A 21,202-nucleotide genomic window follows, 5' to 3' on the forward strand; every position below is an offset into this window, starting at 1 on the left:
GTTTGCCACTAGGCTGCTCTTGGAGTGCAGCTCCTCTTTCCCCCCACTGGTCGGCGCTGTTGACCACTTAATGAGCGCAGTGCTGAGCGTTGATTTGAACGTTCTGCTGCAGGTTTTAAGATGAGATAAAATAAGATGAATCTTTAATTACCTCGATGGGGAACCTGGTCAATTTTGGCATTATCATTACATGCCAATCAAAGAGCAGCTGGAAGAATGTGAAACAACTCTTATCTGGGAGAGAAACTATTGTTGGTTATGGAATATCTTTTTAAAAATGGGATCTGTTGATTACCATATATTGTTTCTATTATATTGTATCTATTATATTGTTTATATTGGACATATACACTCTGATAGATGTAAGATTCTATTTTTTAGATATGGTCTATATAGAATAATGAAGCGTAGCGTCGACTGTTGAAATAGACAATAACCATTGAGCTCAATGGTAACCCTAAATAATTCTGATGTATTATTTCTCTTTAATGTGACATGATTGAAACATTTGATTTCATGCCTCATTTTGGGATTATTCGGCCCTAAAAAGTGAACAGACTAACGTTTTTATTAATAACGAATAATGACGACAATCGTATTAATCGAGGAGTCTTGCAGCAGGAGGCCTTTTTGGTAATGAGGTTTTGTCCCTCTAATTCATCCTTCTGAGAAACGTCGATTGGTCACACGGCCAACACTTTAATTGCTCCCATTGATTGATAGTATAAAAACACAACAATGCAGCCACATAGCCCGGGTGGTTTCCCCCTATAAGAAAGCTGGCTGAGTGAATTGGGTGTAGCTGTGTCTGTGTGCGCCTTGGCCAATGGAACCAGATCCTCCCTGCAGTGCGTAAGAGCGCGATTTAGGATTTAACCAAGTCTTTGCTGCGGGGCTGGCTGCAGTCTTCACCAGAGCCCGACGGCCCGAGAGCCTTTTAACAATGCCAGTGTAGTTTCCACACCACTTTGGAGTCAAGATTGCCTTTTTTTTGCTATAATTAAATATAAAACAAAACCCGCGTGTTCCTTCTCGAAGTATGACTGGAGTATTCGACCGGAGGATCTCGAGTGTGAAACCTGCAGATTTCCAGAGCTCCTTCCAACTCTCCACCATGCATCATCCGTCTCAGGAATCTCCTACTTTACCCGAGTCCACCGCCACGGATTCTGGCTATTACAGTCCGGCCGCTGGAGTCACTCACGGCTACTGCTCGCCCAGCTCCACCTCGTACGGGAAGCCGCTCAATGCCTACCAGTACCAGTACCCAGGTGTAAATGGATCCGCTGGAAATTACTCGACAAAATCCTACACTGATTACAGCTCGTACACGACCCCCGCCTACCACCAGTACGCTGGGACTTACAGCAGAGTGCAAGCCCAGCCGAGTCCACAAGGTAGGGGCCGCAGATTTTTTCCATTATAATAAGAGCAGATTGTTAGTTAGTAATCTCTTGAACGTATTTTGTAACCGAATAGTCGTATTTTCCTCGTGTTTTATTGTTACTTTGCATTTTCTTTCCCTGTCTGTTCCTCTCGCGTGGGAATCCAAACAAATTGCAATCTGAAGCTAAATGGATAAATGAGGAATTCATGCTTATTTAGGTTTATTTGAGACCACGCAATAAATGTGATTTTTAAGTATTATGCACGTGCTTTCCTTCTTTTTTTTGCCAGCCTAGAATTAATTTTGTTTATGAAAGCGGGTTTTCTTTAAAATTTAGAGACTTAGGGTTAGGGTTAACAACCCATTTTAAAAACCAGATATTTAAAAAGACAGCGCAGTTCGTGACGAGCAGAGATGCTTATTCTTGTTGGGATTATTTTTCACAGAAAAAGAGATAAGCGAGCCTGAGGTGAGGATGGTGAACGGCAAGCCGAAGAAAGTGCGGAAACCCCGGACGATCTACTCGAGCTTCCAGCTGGCCGCCCTGCAGAGGCGGTTTCAGAACACACAGTACCTGGCGCTGCCGGAGAGAGCCGAGCTGGCTGCCTCGTTGGGGCTCACGCAAACACAGGTGGGATGTTCGATCAAATGCATTTGTTGTTTTTAATGTGTGTCTCTTTTTTATTGTTTTTTTTTAAAGAAGAAAAAAAATAGTGTTTTCGGTAAGCCTGGTTTCTGCGCGCCTTTACGCACCGCGCCTGCTCCAAACCCCCATTGTTTCTGAGGTTATATATGAGATATTAATGGCTCTGCTTTTTCGCTCTTTTCCAGGTCAAAATCTGGTTCCAGAACAGGAGATCAAAATTGAAGAAGATCATGAAAAACGGCGAGCTTCCACCGGAGCACAGCCCCAGCTCCAGCGACCCCATGGCGTGCAACTCTCCACAGTCCCCGGCCGTTTGGGACACACAGGGCCCCTCCAGGCCGCACAGCCTACAGCCTCAGAGCATCAACACGACGGCTTCTAACTTTTTGGAAACCTCGGGGTCATGGTACACCTCAGCCGGCAGCTCCATGGCTTCCCACCTGCAGACCCCTAACTCGATACAGCACTCGTTGGCTCTTGGAGCGGGGACGTTATATTGAAAAAACCCTGTTGTTCATTTCAAATCCCTTTTTTTTTTTCCTTCTATGGGACTCGTGTTCAAATTTCAGAGGAATATGCAATGTATTTGATGACAGTCATAGAAGAAACGTGTAAAATGTGTAAATGTGTGCATGTAATTTATTGCATTTTGGAAGACTATTAAACGTTTAAATGGACAATGGAACTTTGACACCTCCGGCCTCACTGCAGTCTCTTGTTATTTTAACCCTCAGTTATTTACACGGAAAATCACGACAAAGACTCACACACATAAATAATGTTTGTGAGCCTCAGGTGACATTTCCCCCACCAGGTTGTAAATCACAGCTGCTCAGTATTGAGATGAACCTAGAAAATGTCGTAGCTTTCATTCGCCGTGACGCCCTCCATCCCTATTTATTCTGTGATTTTAATTTTTTATTTTTTATTAAAGACATTACGCAGACAAACTGTCTTGGAGATGGGGATGGAAAATGTCTGTCTTTTTTTGTGAGAAATGTGCCTTTATTTTCCTTTGTGGTCAGGCTCAGCTTAGTCTGCATTTGCGATAAAAGAATTGAAGTGAGAATTTGTGACTTTATTAAACAGACATTAAGCAAATAATGTGTTATTGTAAATACATTTCTGAGAAAACATGGCTACCATCGACCACGGTAAGCCTTAACCTACCACAATAATTACACTTGCCTTAATTGAATACCGGTATTTCTTGAACTGGATTGATTTGTTCTATAATATTACTGATGACATTTCTGCAGAATTCATTCAATCATTATAATACTCTTATAATATTTTATAGAGACTAATATCTTGTTTGTGGGAGTCATAGTGGCCTATTTCCCCTTATAGTATTTTTTAAAACACTCGGAGTTATGGTGATATCACAAGCTTTGTACCCTGATATTGTTATAATAATCCATATTTTTAAAATAACCCAAATTGTTTCAAATCCATGGTATATCCCCCTCCTATTTAATATTATAAAATCCTTGGATAACCCTTATTATTTTAATTATTATTATTGTTATTATTATTATATTCGCCGTTGCCTCTGATCACGAATGATCAGCTTTTTTTTTTATCATTCACATTGTGTTTTAGTGGAGAAGCTGATTGAGCCTCTCAGTCGGTTCCAGCTCGTCTGTAAAGAAAATGCCTGCTCGTCGCAGCAGACAGTCTGCAGTCGCTCTCGCTTTGTGTCCCCTACAATTAGCCGCTTTGAATGGCAGAGAGGAGGCGAGGGGGGCGGCACGGAGATCTGAGACAATCCGCATTCCTGTGGGGGTAGACCGGCTCCAGAGCTCTGCCACTCCCGGCCGCAGCCCACCTTCCGGGTAAAATAAAAAAAAAAAAAAAAGGAAGAAAAGAAAAAGAAAAGAAAAATCCTCCACAATTTCACCATGTTATTAGCAGGCAGTAATACCAGCGCTGCCGCTGCGAAACCGCCGAACAAACCGCGCCACTGTGAGAAACACTGGGGATTTGAAAATGGATCTAATTGAATTTACCCGGCCATATGCAGCAAGATCATATAAGTGAGTTTTTACAAACAAACATGTTGCTCAACCCCCCCGTCTGTCACACACACACACACACGCACACACACACACACACACACACACACACACACACTAAACAGTACTGCATCTGACCCACACACTGACCCATGCATGTCACCATTTCCACCTGACACAGAATCCTCTTCCTCTTCCTGATTGCAGCCTTAAGTACACTTTACTCTCTCTCTCTCTCTCTCTCTCTCTCTCTCTCTCTCTCTCTCTCTCTCTCACACACACACACACACACGCTGGAGCATAATGCCGCTTCTTCGTGTAAAGCCGGAGTGCTTGTTGTTGTTGTTGTTGTTGTTTGCATCCCTAATTTCTTCTGTAGGCTAAACGGCAGTCGCGCAATTACAGCTACGAGCAGGTCACTCGAGAAATTTAAGGGATTTTTCACATTGCACGTGCGCGCGCACAAGAACACTCAGGCGCGCGCACAACCTCGTACACATAGGCCTTTATATTATATCTCTCTCTCTCACACACACACACACACACACACACACACACACACACACACACAAACACACCCACCACTGTATGTGTCCCCCCCCACTATCCATCTCTCAGTCTTACACACACACACACACACACACAGTAGTGGTGCCATTATATCGAGAGCCCCCGTTTATTTCCAACCGAACATTTTCCACTCAGCTAGTTTCCCCCCGTTTTGCAAATCGAGTCTAAATAATGACAGTTAGCTTTACTGGACAGCTTCAACTGTAACACTCCACAATAATTATTCTCCAGGATTAGGGCCTCCATTATCATAATCTGGACATTGACAATTACCTATAATTTGCAAAGATGCGCTTGGTTCTTGATTGCAGAGGGCTTTTTTTTTTCAAGCTCGCCATCACTAAACAGTGACAGTAATAACAGCTAATTTTGCAGGCAATATATAAGAGCTTACCGGGGTGTGCAAACACTTTCCCACCTGGATTTGCTTATTCAACCACCAGCAGTAAAACCGTGCAGCGCGTTTTTGGTTAGTCTGTGTTAGAGAAGCGGAGAAAGGTAAGGATGAGTCTTATATATTCTATCCTGTGGCTGTTTCCTGTCGTTAGAGGAGGCTGTGGCAGTTGTCGACCGACTCTTCAGGGAGATCTTAGTTTAATGGTTGAGCCGAGACTGTGGCAGAGAAATGGAAATGCATCTGATTTCTTTTTTTTATTATTATTATTTGTTGGGGAAGGTTAGACTGTGTGTGGATTAGGGGGAGGTTTGTTCCGGCGCTGTAGATGCATACAGTTAATGTGGTGATGTGTGAAATCTTGTCAGGTGCTGTAGGAGCTTTTATATGAGAAGGCTGCTGCACAGTGCATCAGCCACTGCTCTGATAGAGCTCACAGAGCAAGAAGTGACACATCCCACCCTGCATCTCCCACCCCCATATCTGTCAGTCTGTTGCACTTTACCACCATCTATCTATCTATCTATCTATCTATCTATCTATCTATCTATCTATCTATCTATCTATCTATCTATCTTCAGTCTCAAACCCATCTGATTTAGCTCATCAAAGCCTTTTTTTTTTCTTCCCCCATTTGCGAAACATGATGAAAGGTGTCTCTGAATAAACACAACTGTGTATTTATGAGCTTTGTTGATGTTTACTCGACTGCTGCTTTCGGGCTCCCTGCAGCCCCGCAGATCAGGGTGCACATGGCCCAGGAGCAGATAGGCCCCCCCAGTGTATGTGGGCCCCAGGTAGGCTGAATGTGCGCCAGTGGGACATCCGCGACTTGACAGCTGCATGAAGCTTTTCAGCGTTGTAATTTCAGATAATATCCCGAGCGCTCACTCTCCTCAGCAATTTGTATATGAATAACCGAATAATTTTCCCTTTTGTTCCATCTGTGCTACCTCAAATCCAAATAAAGATGCCTTTTAGTATTAAAAGTGGTAGAAAATTACAGGTAATTATCTTTGACGGTAAAAACGCTGTAATCAGCGGGCTACATCAAAAATTACCCTAATTATGCCTGCATTTATGAGAATGGAAAAAAAGCCTCACTTGGATAAAAACCCACAAATTGTCCCAAATATCTCCTTCATATTGAACGCCACTGCAGCTGGCTGCTTTGTTCAACATCGATCCCGTGGAGCTTGGCATTTAACGGCCTGCATTAGGACGGAGAGAAGGGAGAAAACATTTTGTCAATACTTCTAATAATTGAGGGTGAAATGACAAGATGAGCTGGACCTGGAGCAAATGTCTTTCGAGGTGAATGTAGACAGCAGCGGGGCAGGGTAAGTTAATTTCCTCCGGTGTTGAGTGCATTTGATAAATCTATATACTGTCTTCATCAGCCAACTGAGCGCTTTATGGGTTTATTTAAAATGTTTACTCTGATGAAATGGGCTTTTCACTGAGCAGTGTGTCATTAATTAATGTTCATATTGTCTGTTATAAGATTGTGCACACCAGGGTGACGGGAAATAGGCCTGTTGTGATGTGATGTTGGCCCAATATGAAGCACAAAATAGGGGCCTAGTTTAAAATGAAGATTCTTTTTTTTTTTTTTTTAAATCATGCGACAGCAGGCATCTTTTTGAGTCACGGTTTACTCAATCTGACAAAACATAAAAAGTGTATGTACAAACTAAAATCGCAGATTATATTTACAGACAGACAATTTGCTTGGTTTTGCATGTTGGAGAAACAACCCAAAAAAAATAAAAATAAAAAATAGCAGTCAGGAGTCCACCATGGCTAAAGGTTCTGGGCGCCACAGCGCATGAAGAGTGTAAGCAGTCTTTGCCCCAAAGTGGCCGAAATGTCACTGATAATATTTGGTATATTGACGTTCAGATGTTGACATGAATGAAAGCATAACAAATATGCGAGCCCACTGAACAGCCATGTACGCTAAAAAAAAAAAAAAGAAAAAAAAGGTTAGTTCCCTTGTTTGTGTCATCACACCGAGGCTTGGCTTGCCCGTTTTATCCTTCAGCAGAGGAGCAGCGGAGGGGTATGTTTTTTTCCTCCTCCTCTCCAGCATCCAGTCTCTGCGCTGACACAAATTGTAGGCTACGTTGGAAACTGCATGGCGGAGATCCGGAGGCCTCCAGACAAGCTCGCATGACCCTTCCTTGCCTGAGTCAGTCTATCTCTGCATTGAATCTTGATGTGGGGAGGAATACCAGTGAGAGTAGCCGGGCATGTAGCTGTTGGCCGGCATGTTTACTCCTTTGGAAGAGGCCGAGACGTCCCATATTGGAGGGATGGTCGGGGAGCGCGGGGAGAGGGACATGGAGCCCGGTATAGGGTCGCTCTCGTGCGGGTTGCCGCCTTGCTTCAGCAGCTTCTTGAACTTTGACCTCTTGTTCTGGAACCAAATCTTTACCTGCAGGGAGAGGATGAGAAAAGGGTGCATGCAATTAGAAGAGCACACGTGGATATAGGTTGGTTAGTTTCTGCAAAATTTCTCCAAGCATCAAACGTTTAATATTAGAAAGATAAAAGCCAAAACAAAAACACAAAGCCAAATGATAATAATAATCATAATGTCCTGATCTCTATTATATTTAAATACAATATTATTTCATGGAGTTCAATGAGAAATCCAGGTTGTAAATTCCTCCTCATACCTGGGTTTGTGTCAGTCCTAGAGAGGCAGCCAGCTCGGCGCGCTCCGGTAAAGCGAGGTACTGTGTTTGCTGGAAACGGTGGTTCAGTGCTTGGAGCTGCAAACTGGAGTAAATTGTCCGAGGTTTGCGAATCTTCTTGCCTTTCCCATTAAAACGAATTTCCCCGTTTTCAATCACTGTCGTCTTCTGCTGCTCTGCAACAAAAACAATCAATGTTATTATTCAAAACCACTGAGTGGACATCTTAATTTTTCTGTGCTGGGGTCGGTGGGGTGGGGTGGGGGTCGGGGGGGGACACAGCCGGTGTCAAAACGGCTGAAATATTCCGGGAAGGTGGAGATAAAATCAGTGGCGCGCCGAGAGAAAAGTGTGTTTAAAAAAAAAATAAATGGAAAAATTCAGCCTGATAAACGTTGACATCTCACCGCCTGTAAGCGCCGCGGCAGCCACAATCCTCATACGCTGTCATATTTAGGATATTGCTGGTAATGACATGTCAATTAAATGCTAATTACAACATTCAAGGCGTGCGGGCTGCCTAATTTTCAGGAGTAGTTGGTGAGGATTGCACGGTCGTGATGATCACACCCCGGGCATTAAAACAGGTTTTGTGGGAGCTGAGAGGGAGTGCTAAACGGGACAGCAAAGCGGGGCTAAGGGAGGCAATAGGCTGGATCTCGAATTATCCGGTGCCGTTTACGCACGATTTTCTTCGCTGTAATCGCGCACCTACGCTTGAAAGATCATTCGTCCGAATTTGGAGTGGCCCGCAAGGTGACTTGGGCATAACACCGCCAACTCTGGCAGGGGGAGAAAGGCTCGATCCCCGCTGTGGGCAACCGACATTAAAAGAAGCGCTAATGGCACTGTCAGGGCGCCGGGGATGGACATGGCGCGGTGCATTTTTCCACTCGGCTGGTGAAAAAAGGGGGGTCTCTTACTTACCTGTGCCGTCTAACCTTGTCTGTCCTCCCGTGTTGTTGTGATAGGATGGCAGGTACGGGCTGTGGTGCGGATGGCTCACGTAGGGGTAGGGTAACGACCTGTTGTAGGTGTTGGTCCCGGTGTACGCGGTGTTGTCGTGCTGGTGGTGAGCGTGTGAGCCGGAGTGGAGACAGTGCAGCGGGTAGTGGCCGCCGGCCATCGACGGGGAGCTCTGCTGTGAGTGCGACTGCTGCCCAAACTCCATGAAAGCAGACTTGGACGAGTCCTGAGCCTCCAGACCGTCAGCCATCGTAGTCATGGTCATCATCGAATTTTCTGCCTTGAGAGCACTCACCCCCCTCTCTCTCAAGACCAAATCGGTTTTCTCTCTCTCGCTGTGCTGTTGTCTCTCTCCCCTCTCCACCGCGAACAGATATTGTCCTATTAAGACCCGAATTTTCCAGAGGCGTCTTTATTCCCCCCCTTGTCCTGTGATGTTCTCACTCAAAGTGGCGGAAGGTAGGCATAAGTTAAGGGAGAGATTTTTAGGTGGATTCTGTTAAAATTGAGCCCTTGCTTCCAGACTTGATGCAGACACTACAAGTAAAATGGTTTGTCTCCAAAGGGCAGCGCCTCCCGATTGGTCATCCAACCCAACGTCATCAGTGCTCTGCGCTACACGGAGACTTGAGCTGGAGTTAACCCACCTTACCAGCTCCCACCACAACTATGGGGGAAATAATATATGGTGGGGAAAGACGCATAATTCCTACAGACAAGCTCCACACGCAAAACCAGCTCTTTTGGAATTGCCGAGTCGATTTTTGTTTTTTACCCAAACCCTCAAATTACGCACGACGCGCAACATATAGTGCGCACTTTGATTTAGCCTGATGTGCCAGCAGTCTATATGGGCCTCTTTTTTTCTCAGCTTTTAACTCCTCCTCTCCTCAGGCTTTTAATTACTTATAGAAAAGCATCACACAAACACCCATTTAAAAGAGTATTAAAGTCGAAGTTGATTTTCAACCCAAATACCAATAAATTATTTACAAGCTTGCCACACAGGAAACAAAATATCAATCTTCACAAGCCATCTATTATCATCGTTTAGTAGGATTAAATATTGTTTTAACCAAATTTATAAACATTTACAAATGGGTGTGGGATAACCCCAGTCGTATTAAGTATACCTTTAAAGATTTTTTAAAAGGTTGTCTTATTTATACTGGAGAAGTGATCTGTTTTATGTCAAGGAAACTCCTGAAACAGGTGGAACAGCCTTCGAAATAAGTGAAAATAGGCCTCAACGGATTCTTTTAAATGCACAAATTAGAGCTTTTGGGTTTATTTATTTTTACAATGAATACCTTAATTATTAAATTCTCAAATAACTTATTTTTTTGCAGTGTAATATTTGCTTTGATGTCGCCTAATGAGCAGCCCCTCTTTAAGCCCCCCTCCGCTCTGAAAGTAACATATATTATAACTGTTCGTTCCTCCTGGGGCTACTGACCATATGATTAAGGATCTTCAGACAATTCAAGATACAGCACATGTGACACATCAAATAACAATATGCCTGAGGTACAATAGGTTATTTTGCAGATAGAAGGGTGGATACCGAGATAAACTGACAGTGTCTTTTATCCCTGTTGTAATATGAGGCCTGATAGGGTCCTCAATATATGTAAATTATACAGTTTGCCTCTGAGGACTGCGATGTTCGATTCGCAAAATAAGAATGAAATTCTGTTTCCGCTCATATTAACGCAATAGGTATTCAAATCATGTTTTGTACCACTTTCACCACATTTTTCTGCCGCAATGTAGCATTCAGCGATTTCACCCCAAAAAAAAAAAAAAAGGAGATGAAAAATAATTATGGCTGCAATCAAGTTACTGCGAAAACCTATTTGATTAGCGGCCACACTTTACTCAAATTGCAGCTATAAAATTAAGAACAATTCGCCTGTAATGATTATGGACTGGATTTATTTTGGGAGGGTGGAATAAAAGTGGATATAGCATAAATTATCCCCTAATTATACGCCAGTGTCGCCTCAATTATCCTCTTATCAAAAATGGTTGTCTAAATGCAGCGTTTAGTTTCAATTTTCTCCTTTTCTGTAACAAGAACTTGGTACCTTGCTATTATCGTCAGCTACGGTTGTTATTTACTTTGTGGGATTTAAAAGTGCACAACCCAGCCGGATAATCATTTTACAGCAGCGGACCAAGAGAGGAGCACAGAGGCAGGGGATGTGAGCCGCAAGACACCCAAGCGGATTTGGTTTTATTCCTCCAGACTCTCTTAGATTCAGTTAAGTTTTTCTACAAAATCACAGTGCTGCTTCTTTTGTCGCCAGGAGGGCTGCAGGTAAGAGCTTCTTTCTGAATGCTCTTTTGTGTTCACTGACACTGATGAATGATTTTATTGCCTCTGATAATTCTATGTTTTACGCACACAGTAGTGTGGCCACTGCAGACCTTGCAGGAGTCGGGACACCTTGGTCACCCCTCAGTGCTCTAACATAGTGGCCAATTCCCCTTGCCCGTGTTCCACTTGGACACGCAGAAGAGAAACCAGATCCTATACCTTTTCTAATCGCCTTTGAGTGCCACTACAAAGGCATACATGCGTTTGCAGCGATGTGAGTTGCTTCCCTGCGGGCTTAAATCTCCGGGCTAGATTGGATGAGACGTCTTCATTCTTTAGCAGCATCATCAGTGTGCCACCGCAGGATTATTAAGTTGCGGGATAACAGTGCGGGTGATGTGAAAGTCTTGGTGTCCCGCAGGCGCGTTGGGAGGCTTTTCTGGGCACACTGAGATTAAGTGAAGTGGTGAAAGAGCGGATTTGTTTGAATAGAGAGAACATGACATACTCGACCTTGGTGCTTTTGAAATGTTTAAGATGTAGCCTATTGCATGCATGCTGACAGCCGTGTCTAATTGCAAGGAGGCGCATGGAGAAACTCCGGGGCCTGTGCAGGATGGTATCAGTGGACAGGATCTATAAACGATCATTTAGTTTGGTTTAACATCGATTTGCGTTCGTGCAAAATGGTTTTAACATGCAGGAGACGAAACGCCATGTCCCTAACGCATGCTTCACCTGCTGTATCATGCCTTCCTGTTGTACTCTGCCCTATTAGGGGTTCATAGCCTCATTCTGGAGAGAAATTATTTTATATTTCACTTCGTCAAAATGTCAATCACAAAATGAACAGCGTTCAGCTGCAAATCTAGAAATCACTTTGTCCCTAAGTAGATGATTGACCTTCAGCACAATCAATGGCCGTGGTGGTTTAACAGAAGTGGTCTTTATTTCCAGCTGTCTTATAAACGCTGATGAATGACTCTCTAAAATCACTCCAGGCCTTGGATTTCCCTGACATCCACTGTCTGATACATGAAAACTGAGAATATTTAACATCGCGTTTGTAGGCGTAACCTGGCGTTATTTTATGGTTAACACACTCGCTGTCAGTGGGAATATTATTAAGGTAAGGGGTAGTATCAGTTAGTTAACGTCCTTTACGCACATACAACTTAGATTAATGTGCAAATTGCCACTAGAGAAGTTAAAAAAATAATTATGCAAAATGTAACTAGTTTCTCTCATCTTCTCTCTGGCTGCTTCTAACACCGCCCGTCTTTTCTTGTCTATCTGGCCACACGTGTTAATCATATCTGAGCGTTAACGCGGAGTTCCAGAAAGACACAGGTCATAATTGTAGCGAGTGGCTGGGCGTTTGCGGTCGGTTCCTCTAACAGCTATTGACTGGCTCGCATGGAAAGCCACCTCCTTGGCTGCTCGGGGACCCGGGCGGTTTGGGGACGCTGAGGCTTGTCACAGCAGAAAGGGAACCGGGAGACACTTAAACAACATGTCTCCCTTCTCCACAACGCAAAGCCACAGGCGCTGCACAGACAGCCAGGCGTCGACGGCTCTCCATCTCTGCCGCGTGAAGGGCGGGAAGTGGCGAGGGGAAGCTGCATACTACACACAGCTGTCAGTGTAACACGGTTCATTGTAACTAGATTCAGAGAGAGAGAGAGGGAGAACACCCCCCCCTCACACACACACACACACACACACACACACACACACACACACACACACCATCCCAAAACGATCAGCCTAATGCTCCAGTCGAATTCATCCGTGCCCAAACGGTGGCGCGCCGCTTTTACGCACATAAATTGCGCACAGCGCACTAATGCAAACCCACTTATGCAAAGCTTTGATGTGTTTTGTATACGCTTGCAACTACACCAAGAAAAATTAGTGCGGTTTTGTCATAAAGGAAACCACGCGCTGCCAGCCAGGCGACTGTTTACAATAAGTTTTGCATCATAAATTAGGATTGCATTATCTCTCGAGTAAATAGCAAAATTGGCATATGCATGGCCCCAGGTGCAGGCGAGGGCCTTCAGATGGACCCAGTGTAGCGTGATGGTAGTGGAGCTAAATGACCACAAATAAGCAAAAGGCCTGCACCGCTGAGTCTCTCAGCCTCTCATAGTCTAATGGATTTAATTTGGCACGTCTGAAGCTGCACTGGTCCCACTCAGGGCCCGTGTCCTAATTAAGACTGCTTGTTTCTCTTGTCGCCTTCTCTCGCTGTATATTTAGCTCCACCTGAATGATTGCATTGCTCGGTTTTCTGCACCGGGCAAGTGTTTTTATTTATGTTATGTCATTTGTTTCTGAAATGAAAAGAAACGAAGGCCACGAACCTGAAATGGAGTCATTTGGTGAAGTGTAATAGCAGAATGTGAGCGCAATCTCTGGCCATATTATCAATATTAGTCAGGCAATAAATGGAGAAATAGCTAAGGACGACAATAATGTTTTTTCGTTTTTTTTTAACATACACTTGTTGTCGTCTATTGGCGGTTTAAGCTCAGACTCAGATTAGTTTAGGCTCAAAGCTCCTGGTCGCGCTCATAGCGAATTTAGTTCGTTTGATCCTGAATACCAAGTCAGTAACATAGGAGCTATATAAAAAAGTTAATCTGAATTTTATGTTGGTGACAAATAAGACTAGTGAGTGCCGGGGTGTGCGTCGCCCCCCTCCCCCCCTTTTTTTCTCTCTCCCTCTCTCGACTTAATACGCGACATTATTAGGTCTGACAGCACAGTGGTCGGTCTTGAAGGAGAGGATTTGGTCGATAGATGACAGACAGGAAGGCCAGCAATCATGGGCTCTTTTTTTATCAGAATGTACTGTTCGATGCCGTTTATCCCTGATGATAGAAAATTGCTCTGTTGCCAGGACGCTGCCGCTGAAATAGAGGGCAGGAGCAACATTTCCATTTTCCAGTTTGAAAGCCATTGAAATGAATTAGTAAAAATGGAAAAAAAAGAGGAAAAATGAGAAAGAATCCTCTGGTAAACAAAGGGGAGCAAACAAAGATACCATTTTCTTTTGCCGAGAATCCACCCTCCTCATTTCCTGTTTTTTTTTTTTTTTTTTTTTTCTATCCTGCAGCAGCAGAGTGAGGGTTTTTACTTCAACAGTTGCAAATCACATGCTTGGCTTCTAATGTAGTCCAAGGCCCGAGCCTACTTCAAAGACAATCATTTATTTCCCAACCTCCTGGAATAATTAGAGCGCCTTTTCATCTGTCGTGACAGAGAGAGAGAGGGAGAGAGAGAGAGAGAGAGAAATTAAGAAAGAATACTTGACGTCGAGGAGCATTAAGCAAACTCCTGAAATATTCAACCATTAAGCAAACGAACAGTAACCTGTCACAGTGGAGGGGGAAAAGCCGAACATTGAAGGAAGAAATCTGGTTTTACTAGAATTTAGAAGGTGTAAAAGGTTAATAGTTTAGACTTGATCACATACAATAAAGAAAACGTAGCCTTCAAATATTGCGTGCAATCCCCAATGATTTTACCTCTAAACGTTATTATTATTAATATTATTATAATTGAGCTATTATTATTGCTGTTTATGTTGCCACTGTTGCTGCTATTATTGCCACAATCATCCCATGACCAGTTCGTTTAAAGACCTGAAATCTTGTATTTGGTATCATTCTGCACACAACCTGTCAAATCACTAAAATGTCAAATATTAGGTAGGCTATATGACTATTTTTTTTAAAAACTGAATACAACATAAATATTATTGCAAGAGCTTTTTAAGAAACAAGCATCATGCCAGGGTGGAGGATATTTTGAGGCCTCTTGTAGAGAATTTTTCGTTAAGGGAATATGGGCTAATTAACTGTAATCTGGGCATTATTTATCAGTGACACAGACACATCCTGTGGTGAGGCCATCATCAGTATACAGGGGGTGGGGGGGGGGGTTACTGTCTGTGTCCGAGCAGGCAGGTGGTTTCAAACGCGCCTCCAGTGCGCGCTGCACGCTGCATGAAGCCTGGTGGATGAAGAAATGACGTCGGAAGAAACACTGGATTATAGTGAAGCCTTAAGAAGGGATATAATAAATTGTAGGAGGATACCAAATGTCCCAGCATCACTGTGTCAGTCCTTGTAGGAGCTGGGCTCTCACAGTATATTATTGTCGTTGTTCGTTTGGGAATTAATGGTGATTAAAATGCCTAAGGTTTGGTATCCGTCGAAGGAACCTATAGCCTATTAATTGTCAAGCCTACTATTCTTGACAATAAATAGGAGAGATAAAATTATGTTTTTACTGTATAATATAACTGAGAAATAAAAGAAACTCAGTAGGCCTGCACAATTCTTTGTTTCACAGCACGCATATATCCTGTAATATTAGAGATAAATATCACTCCCCTTTATCATAAACTGAGTTATATGCTTTGTAGGGGCCTGCATGGGCTGATGTGGACACATTTTATGAGATAAACCTGAGAAAACACACATATAATCTTTATAGGATAGTGAGGCTTATATGTGTTGGATAAATAAAGCCACTACTGACCAATTAAAAGGCTCAATTAAAAGGCTCATCTGCAAATGCAACCAGATGAGCCTCATAAAAGAGAACTAAACACAGAGGAAGAGTACTAAACTCTCTATGAAGTGCTTTAAAATGAGAAAATATAGACTGTCACTGATATAAAAGTCTGATTTTATACATGATTAAACTATTCAAATCCTGAAAAATCTTGTCGGTGGGAATATTTTGTAGATGCATCTGTACACACACGCATATATCCTCCATGCACACAACAGCAGTACAAAACCAAAAACAAAATAGTGTGTGTGCTCCAACAGGAAAGTCCTGGCTCTCATATAGGAATGAATACCCCACTGGAGGAAGTGCTGCACACAATAGCCAACACTGACTGTGAAATAAAAGAGCTTGAAACTTAAGAGCATGGTGTGAAGTGAGGTGGAAAGAAAGTGAAGAGAAAGGGAGTCACACCTGGTGAAATATGGTGTGGTGGGCGAGCGTGTCTCATTCTCAGATGCTGCTCAGGTTCTCAGGAGCTGTGGGTTGTAGGAGTTTGTCAGGTGATAGCTGTGGACCTTTGTCTGCTGCACCTTAAGACACTCCTACCTGAAACTGCATTTCAGATCAGGCTGGGTTTTGGTTTGGTCTTGTGCTCTGCCCTCTTTAGTCATCATTTTGTACACAGAAAGTTGGAGTAAATGATGTGTGGTATTTGTGCAAACCCTATATTTTCAACAAGAGTAGGCCTGCAATCCAAAGTTCAATCAAATTCTGAGTCTTCACATTCATTTCTGGTTATTTTGCATTGAAGAGAAGAAAAAAACATTCCTTCTTCAGGCTGACAAATGTCTAGTGCAAAAGTGCAAACACCTAATAAATGATCTGCTTCAAAAAAATGTTTCCTGTAAGTACAAATCAGATCAAATAGTAAAAAAGGTTTTTCTTTGTTCCACAATTTAATTTTACCCTACAAAATAATATTAAATCGATCAAAGCTTTGTGCACACTCATCTATATAAAACATATTTAACAAATATTTTGTACTCAAAAGCAATTAAATAACCAATTTTTTCCTTTTTTTTCTTGCCTGCATCACCATCATCGTCCTTATTATTATTATTACTATTATTATTATTATTAGCTGGCTCTTGATGTTTATTTTGGTGCTTCTGTTGTTGCTGTTGCTGCTATTATCATCATAATCATCATCATCATTACATTCAAATGGAGCAAAATGGAATATTACAGAAATATTATTGTCAGAGTTTTCAAAAAAACATAAATTGCTCATTGCTGAGCACTACACGGGCACATTAAAAAAATATTAAATAATGTCACAGGATTATATACGATAAAGGTGCCCATAGGAAACTATGTTGGCTACACTGTGTTACAGTAATGCAGAAGAAGGGTATTAACATTACTTATTTTCACAGCTAAAACGTATAATAAAATGACCATCCTTCTTTCAAATGTTCAAAAGAGCCTCCTTAGCATTTTGGAGAAAATAAACAATGCATACAATTTAAAAAAATAACAGACAAAATCTCATCAATTCAACGACCTTTCAGATTTAGTGACCTGCGGCATTATGACAAATGTTTCATTCTTGAAATTAAAAAGGCTGCGTTTATGAATCAAACCATATAAGCATCACTTGAAAATTAAAACATGAGCTTTCAAAAAAAGAATTGCTGCTGTGAAACACTTGTAAGCAGGACAGTCCAGGGTCCTCTGAGTTAATACACCACAGATCACAGATCAGCTTAATGATTTGGCCAAGAGATCATGTCTATAGCCAGCCTCATAATATCATAGTTATTAATTCGTTGCCTGGAAAGCCCTCAGAGCCTTTATTTTCATTTGCTCTGAACTGTCAGATTCGAGTGGAGAGATTTTTAGGACTTTGTCCATTTTGGTGAAGTGAAGGTAGCCAATTATTGTCATCATTGCCCTTGAAAATGCATTACGCCTCACCTGAGGGCTCACTCAATCAAAGAGACTGAAGGGGCGATTAACAGATGACTTCTGACCTTAATCCATCGCAAAATCACCCAAAAGAGTCAGACAGCAATCAACATTTCTCACTCAGTTTCATGTTTCAAACTTTCTTATCGTTGACATATAACCTTGGGCATCATAATGGCCATTCTGGGTTCAGGACCTTGAACATTGTTTTTCATTATTATTTTCTGAAAATGGATTTGCAAGTGATTAAAAAGAGAGCAAATTTCAAGTTGTCAATCTTTGCTTAAATCCTATGAAAAACGTTTCAGTTTCATGATTTAATTGGTAACACTTTACTTGAAGTCCCCATATTTAGCATTTACTGGCAATATATAAACATTTAATAAATGGTGTATAACACTATAATGTAGTAAGCAGATATAAGTACATTTTAAAGTGTTTAATAATGTACAGTATTTGTCAAGAATTATAACTTCTACTATAAAGACATATTTTATATTATTCAATTGTCTATATTGTCTTATCGATTTCTACAGCAGTAGAAGTAGGAGGAGTTACAGTTGTTGAAAAATCTATTAATAATCACTTATATCTGCTTAAAACTACATTACAGTGCATTATAAACAATTTATTATACATTTATATGTCGCTTATAATAGCTGGACTTAAGGTAAAGTGTTACTGTTCTAGGGTTTTAAATAAGCTTAATTAAATAAAATTGAAAATAGCCACAATATGGTTAATAAAATTAAAAATCAAGAAATTACCCTCTTTGTATCATACTGTCTGGAACTACTTTATGAGCTCCAGTTTTGATTTAATTTAAACAAGCTCATTGTGCCTTCTGTCAAGCTCTCTCTGGTGTATTGTAGGCCTGGCATTAGCATGCTTCCTCACCTGGGGAACTTGAAAGATGAACATGAGTCAGGCATCATGTTCTAGTGATCGCCTTTTCACAGATTTCCCCCCCCCTCACCCGAATAATTAAAACGAGCACTAAGCCAGTGAATATACTGCCTGGTGGTTTTAATTTGAACCATCAGCAAAAGCTCAAATTGATTTTTTTTTTAAGGAAATGCTTATGAATAACTCTTTTTTTCTCTTTGTCTCCCTGTTTTCCCCTCTCCAATATCTCTCCCTGCCTTTTTTTTTATCACGCCCACCTTCCTCTCATGTCCCCCCCCCCATGCATGTCCAGCCACTGGTCTCCATCTCTCCTCCATCCAGTCCCCCTTCTCTCCTCTCCATATTCCTCTTCATACCCACTCTACCCCTCTCTTCCTCTCCCCTCAACCTCGCTCCCTCTCCCTAACCCCACGCCTCTCTCCCCCCTTTTCCTTCACTCACCCAACCCCCCCACCATAGGTACGCCTCCATCCCCTCTTGGCAGCTCCATCTCCTCCTCGCCTCCCCCCTGTCTCTCCTCCCTCTCCCTAGTTGGTTTCCACAGCTGTGGTGAGTGAGGGGCAGATGACCGGAGAATTGGCCCCTGGGAGAGCGCTGAGCCATCCTGGTGCTATTAGGCTCGTGGCTAATAATAGGTGTTTCAGACCAGGGGAAGATCAATCAGGGGGAATCATGGGGAATGTTCGGAGCAGCGCTTTTTACACATCGGCCCAGATGGATGAAATTACACTTGTCAGTTTTTAGTTGCATTACTCCCAAATTGGTTGTCTACTCTTTTTTTCTCTCTCCCTCCCTCCCTCGCTTTCTCTCTCTCCTCTCTTCTTTCTCTCTCTTTGCCCTCCTTCATGTGTCAGTGGCCTGCTAAAGGGATTCAATGGTGAAATCCCTGTCATTTTTGTCTTTTCCCTGTTTAGCCCTCAGCCAGCAGCTCTGTTGCCTGCATATGCACTTAGGAGAAATCAGTTTAAGATGTTGTCTTATGGCTTGGGCAATTTCCATGTTTAAGGCAATTGTGCAGCTGACATCCTGTATGTGGTCTGCATGTAGAATAAAATGCTTTCATTGACACAAAAGGTACAGTGAAAAACAAGTCAGTCAACAGAAAATGGCATCGGCAACGATTTTGATAATCAGTACATTATTTCAGAGATTTTTCAAACCAAAATGCAAAATTTTGTTACAGCTTTTTCAACGTGTGCATTTCCTGCTTTTGTCTGTTTAATTTCGTTGTAAACTGAATATTCTGATGTTTCTATATTGTTGGTCGGACAAAACAAGACATTTGAAAGTGTAACCTTGGGCTCTGGGTAACTGTGAGGGTTATATATTAACTATTTTATACAGTTCATAGATTAAAGGATTAATCTAGAAAATAATCTGACATAGCCCTCGTTCTGTGAGTGTGAAATAAATGGCTTTACACAAATTGATAAATTTGTCAATTGCAATAATTTTATTGTAACTGCATAAACATCTTGTCTTGTAATTGACTAATTGTAATTACATCTGCCAGGGGCAAATGAATCTTTCAGGCTGTATTTCACTGAACAGAATAAAGTTCCCTGCACAATGCTCACTCTCTTTGGTGTTTGTTTTAACGCATGTTGATTTTTTGAATGACCCCTGAACTTGTTGCAGACATTTTTAAAGGAAGAACCCGAGCTAAGATTTTCAGAAGGACAAGAAAAACAATTAAACTGTCAGAGTGCAGATCTCCGTCAGGCAACAGATGGTGAAACACCTACAATGCCACCACAACTGCCAGATGCAACCTGAAGACTTTTTCCTAGTATAGTATAGTGTAACTATCTTGTATAGAGGGATGCATAGTTTTTTGATAGTGTTTTTGAATAGTACAGTCTTTACAGGTTCAAATGGCTTTATTTAAATATTTTAACGAAACAGGTTTAATATCCAGAACATAACTTCTTTATAAAGTCATGATGTTACACTGTCCAGTACATTAGGTGGCAGTATGCACCTTTAACGTTGGTTTGTAGTCCAACAGTAAAGCCAAAGAAGAAAAAGACTCCCTTACAGTCAAGATGGTGGTGAAGATAATAAAAAAAGGGATTATTCATCTTGTATGGTCTAACTTTGGCGGTTTGTAACATATCAGGTATGGAATTATGGATTCTACTGTTCAACAGCTATGAATGCTGGATTTTGAACCACAACAGAGGCCAAAATGTGGCCTGCAACAGGTTAGGTAAGCCTTGCTGTTAGCCTAGCAGTTGTTGATCACCTGGAGTCTGCAGTGGGTATAAAACAGAGCAGGCAATAAAAAGATTTTTCAAAAATTGTGAATCACCGCAACCATAAGAGGCTCTTGAGTATGCAGTCATAAATGTGCACAAAAAATATGAGGCTGATTGGTCCAGTAGTATGCGAGATTCGCGACAGACAGATACACACAGGGACACACGCGTACACGCAACCAAACGCTCAAATCCCCTCTGGGTTTGTGCCTGGCGGAGATAATGATGCTACAGGAGGTTTACATCAGGCATAAATCAAGGCTTTGAGCAGTACAATGCCTCTTTACTATCCCCATCCAAACCCTAACTCCTCTTATGATTGATTGATTTTGACTCAAAAATGTGAAAATATTTCACGGACAAGGCAGTTTAGACTGTGATGGCAGAGCCAGAGATAATTGAATGACCCGAGCTGTAGTTTCTGTGCAGTCGCAGGGATGCAACAAGCTCAGTAAGGTGAAAAGGGCTTTACGCCTGGCTGTGCATGCAAGCCATACAGCACATCATCTAAACCCCCTTATACTCCTGATGTGTTACATGATAACT

The 21,202-nt window shown here is 42.1% G+C and overlaps 2 protein-coding genes across 3 annotated transcripts; one reads left to right on the top strand and one right to left on the bottom strand.

Annotated features, from left to right (window-relative positions):
* Positions 1-754: 754 nt before the first annotated feature.
* dlx5a (distal-less homeobox 5a) lies at positions 755-19,970 on the top strand. Of its 2 annotated transcripts, none has more exons than XM_051389474.1 (4): positions 755-1,397; positions 1,834-2,018; positions 2,219-4,069; positions 18,691-19,970. In XM_051389474.1, exons 1-3 carry the CDS (start codon positions 1,040-1,042, stop codon positions 2,531-2,533), a joined length of 858 nt encoding a protein of 285 aa, XP_051245434.1. In that variant the 5' UTR covers positions 755-1,039; the 3' UTR covers positions 2,534-4,069; positions 18,691-19,970. The 2 variants fall into 2 exon arrangements, with proteins under 2 accessions (XP_051245434.1, XP_051245435.1); XM_051389475.1 differs by having other exon boundaries at positions 18,720-19,970.
* dlx6a (distal-less homeobox 6a) lies at positions 6,650-10,464 on the bottom strand. The gene is made up of 3 exons (XM_051389476.1): positions 8,639-10,464; positions 7,694-7,887; positions 6,650-7,449 (listed from the first exon to the last, which is right to left on the bottom strand). The coding sequence occupies exons 1-3, from the start codon at positions 8,943-8,945 to the stop codon at positions 7,210-7,212; spliced, it is 741 nt and encodes a 246-aa protein (XP_051245436.1). The 5' UTR covers positions 8,946-10,464; the 3' UTR covers positions 6,650-7,209.
* Positions 19,971-21,202: the final 1,232 nt, after the last annotated feature.

The sequence above is a fragment of the Dicentrarchus labrax genome, unplaced genomic scaffold, assembly GCF_905237075.1.
Source record: "Dicentrarchus labrax unplaced genomic scaffold, dlabrax2021, whole genome shotgun sequence".
In the NCBI taxonomy this organism is placed as follows: Eukaryota; Metazoa; Chordata; class Actinopteri; family Moronidae; genus Dicentrarchus; species Dicentrarchus labrax.

What these genes read in the sequence shown, in the direction of transcription:
- dlx5a (XM_051389474.1), top strand. Translation starts at nt 1,040, where the DNA reads ATGACTGGAGTATTCGACCGGAGGATCTCGAGTGTGAAACCTGCAGAT. An exon ending in AGCCCAGCCGAGTCCACAAG is followed by an intron (nt 1,398 to 1,833) that starts GTAGGGGCCGCA and finishes TATTTTTCACAG; the next exon opens with AAAAAGAGATAAGCGAGCCT. An exon ending in TGGGGCTCACGCAAACACAG is followed by an intron (nt 2,019 to 2,218) that starts GTGGGATGTTCG and finishes GCTCTTTTCCAG; the next exon opens with GTCAAAATCTGGTTCCAGAA.
- dlx6a (XM_051389476.1), bottom strand. Translation starts at nt 8,945, where the DNA reads ATGATGACCATGACTACGATGGCTGACGGTCTGGAGGCTCAGGACTCG. An exon ending in GACAAGGTTAGACGGCACAG is followed by an intron (nt 7,888 to 8,638) that starts GTAAGTAAGAGA and finishes TTTTTGTTGCAG; the next exon opens with AGCAGCAGAAGACGACAGTG. An exon ending in TAGGACTGACACAAACCCAG is followed by an intron (nt 7,450 to 7,693) that starts GTATGAGGAGGA and finishes CTCTCCCTGCAG; the next exon opens with GTAAAGATTTGGTTCCAGAA.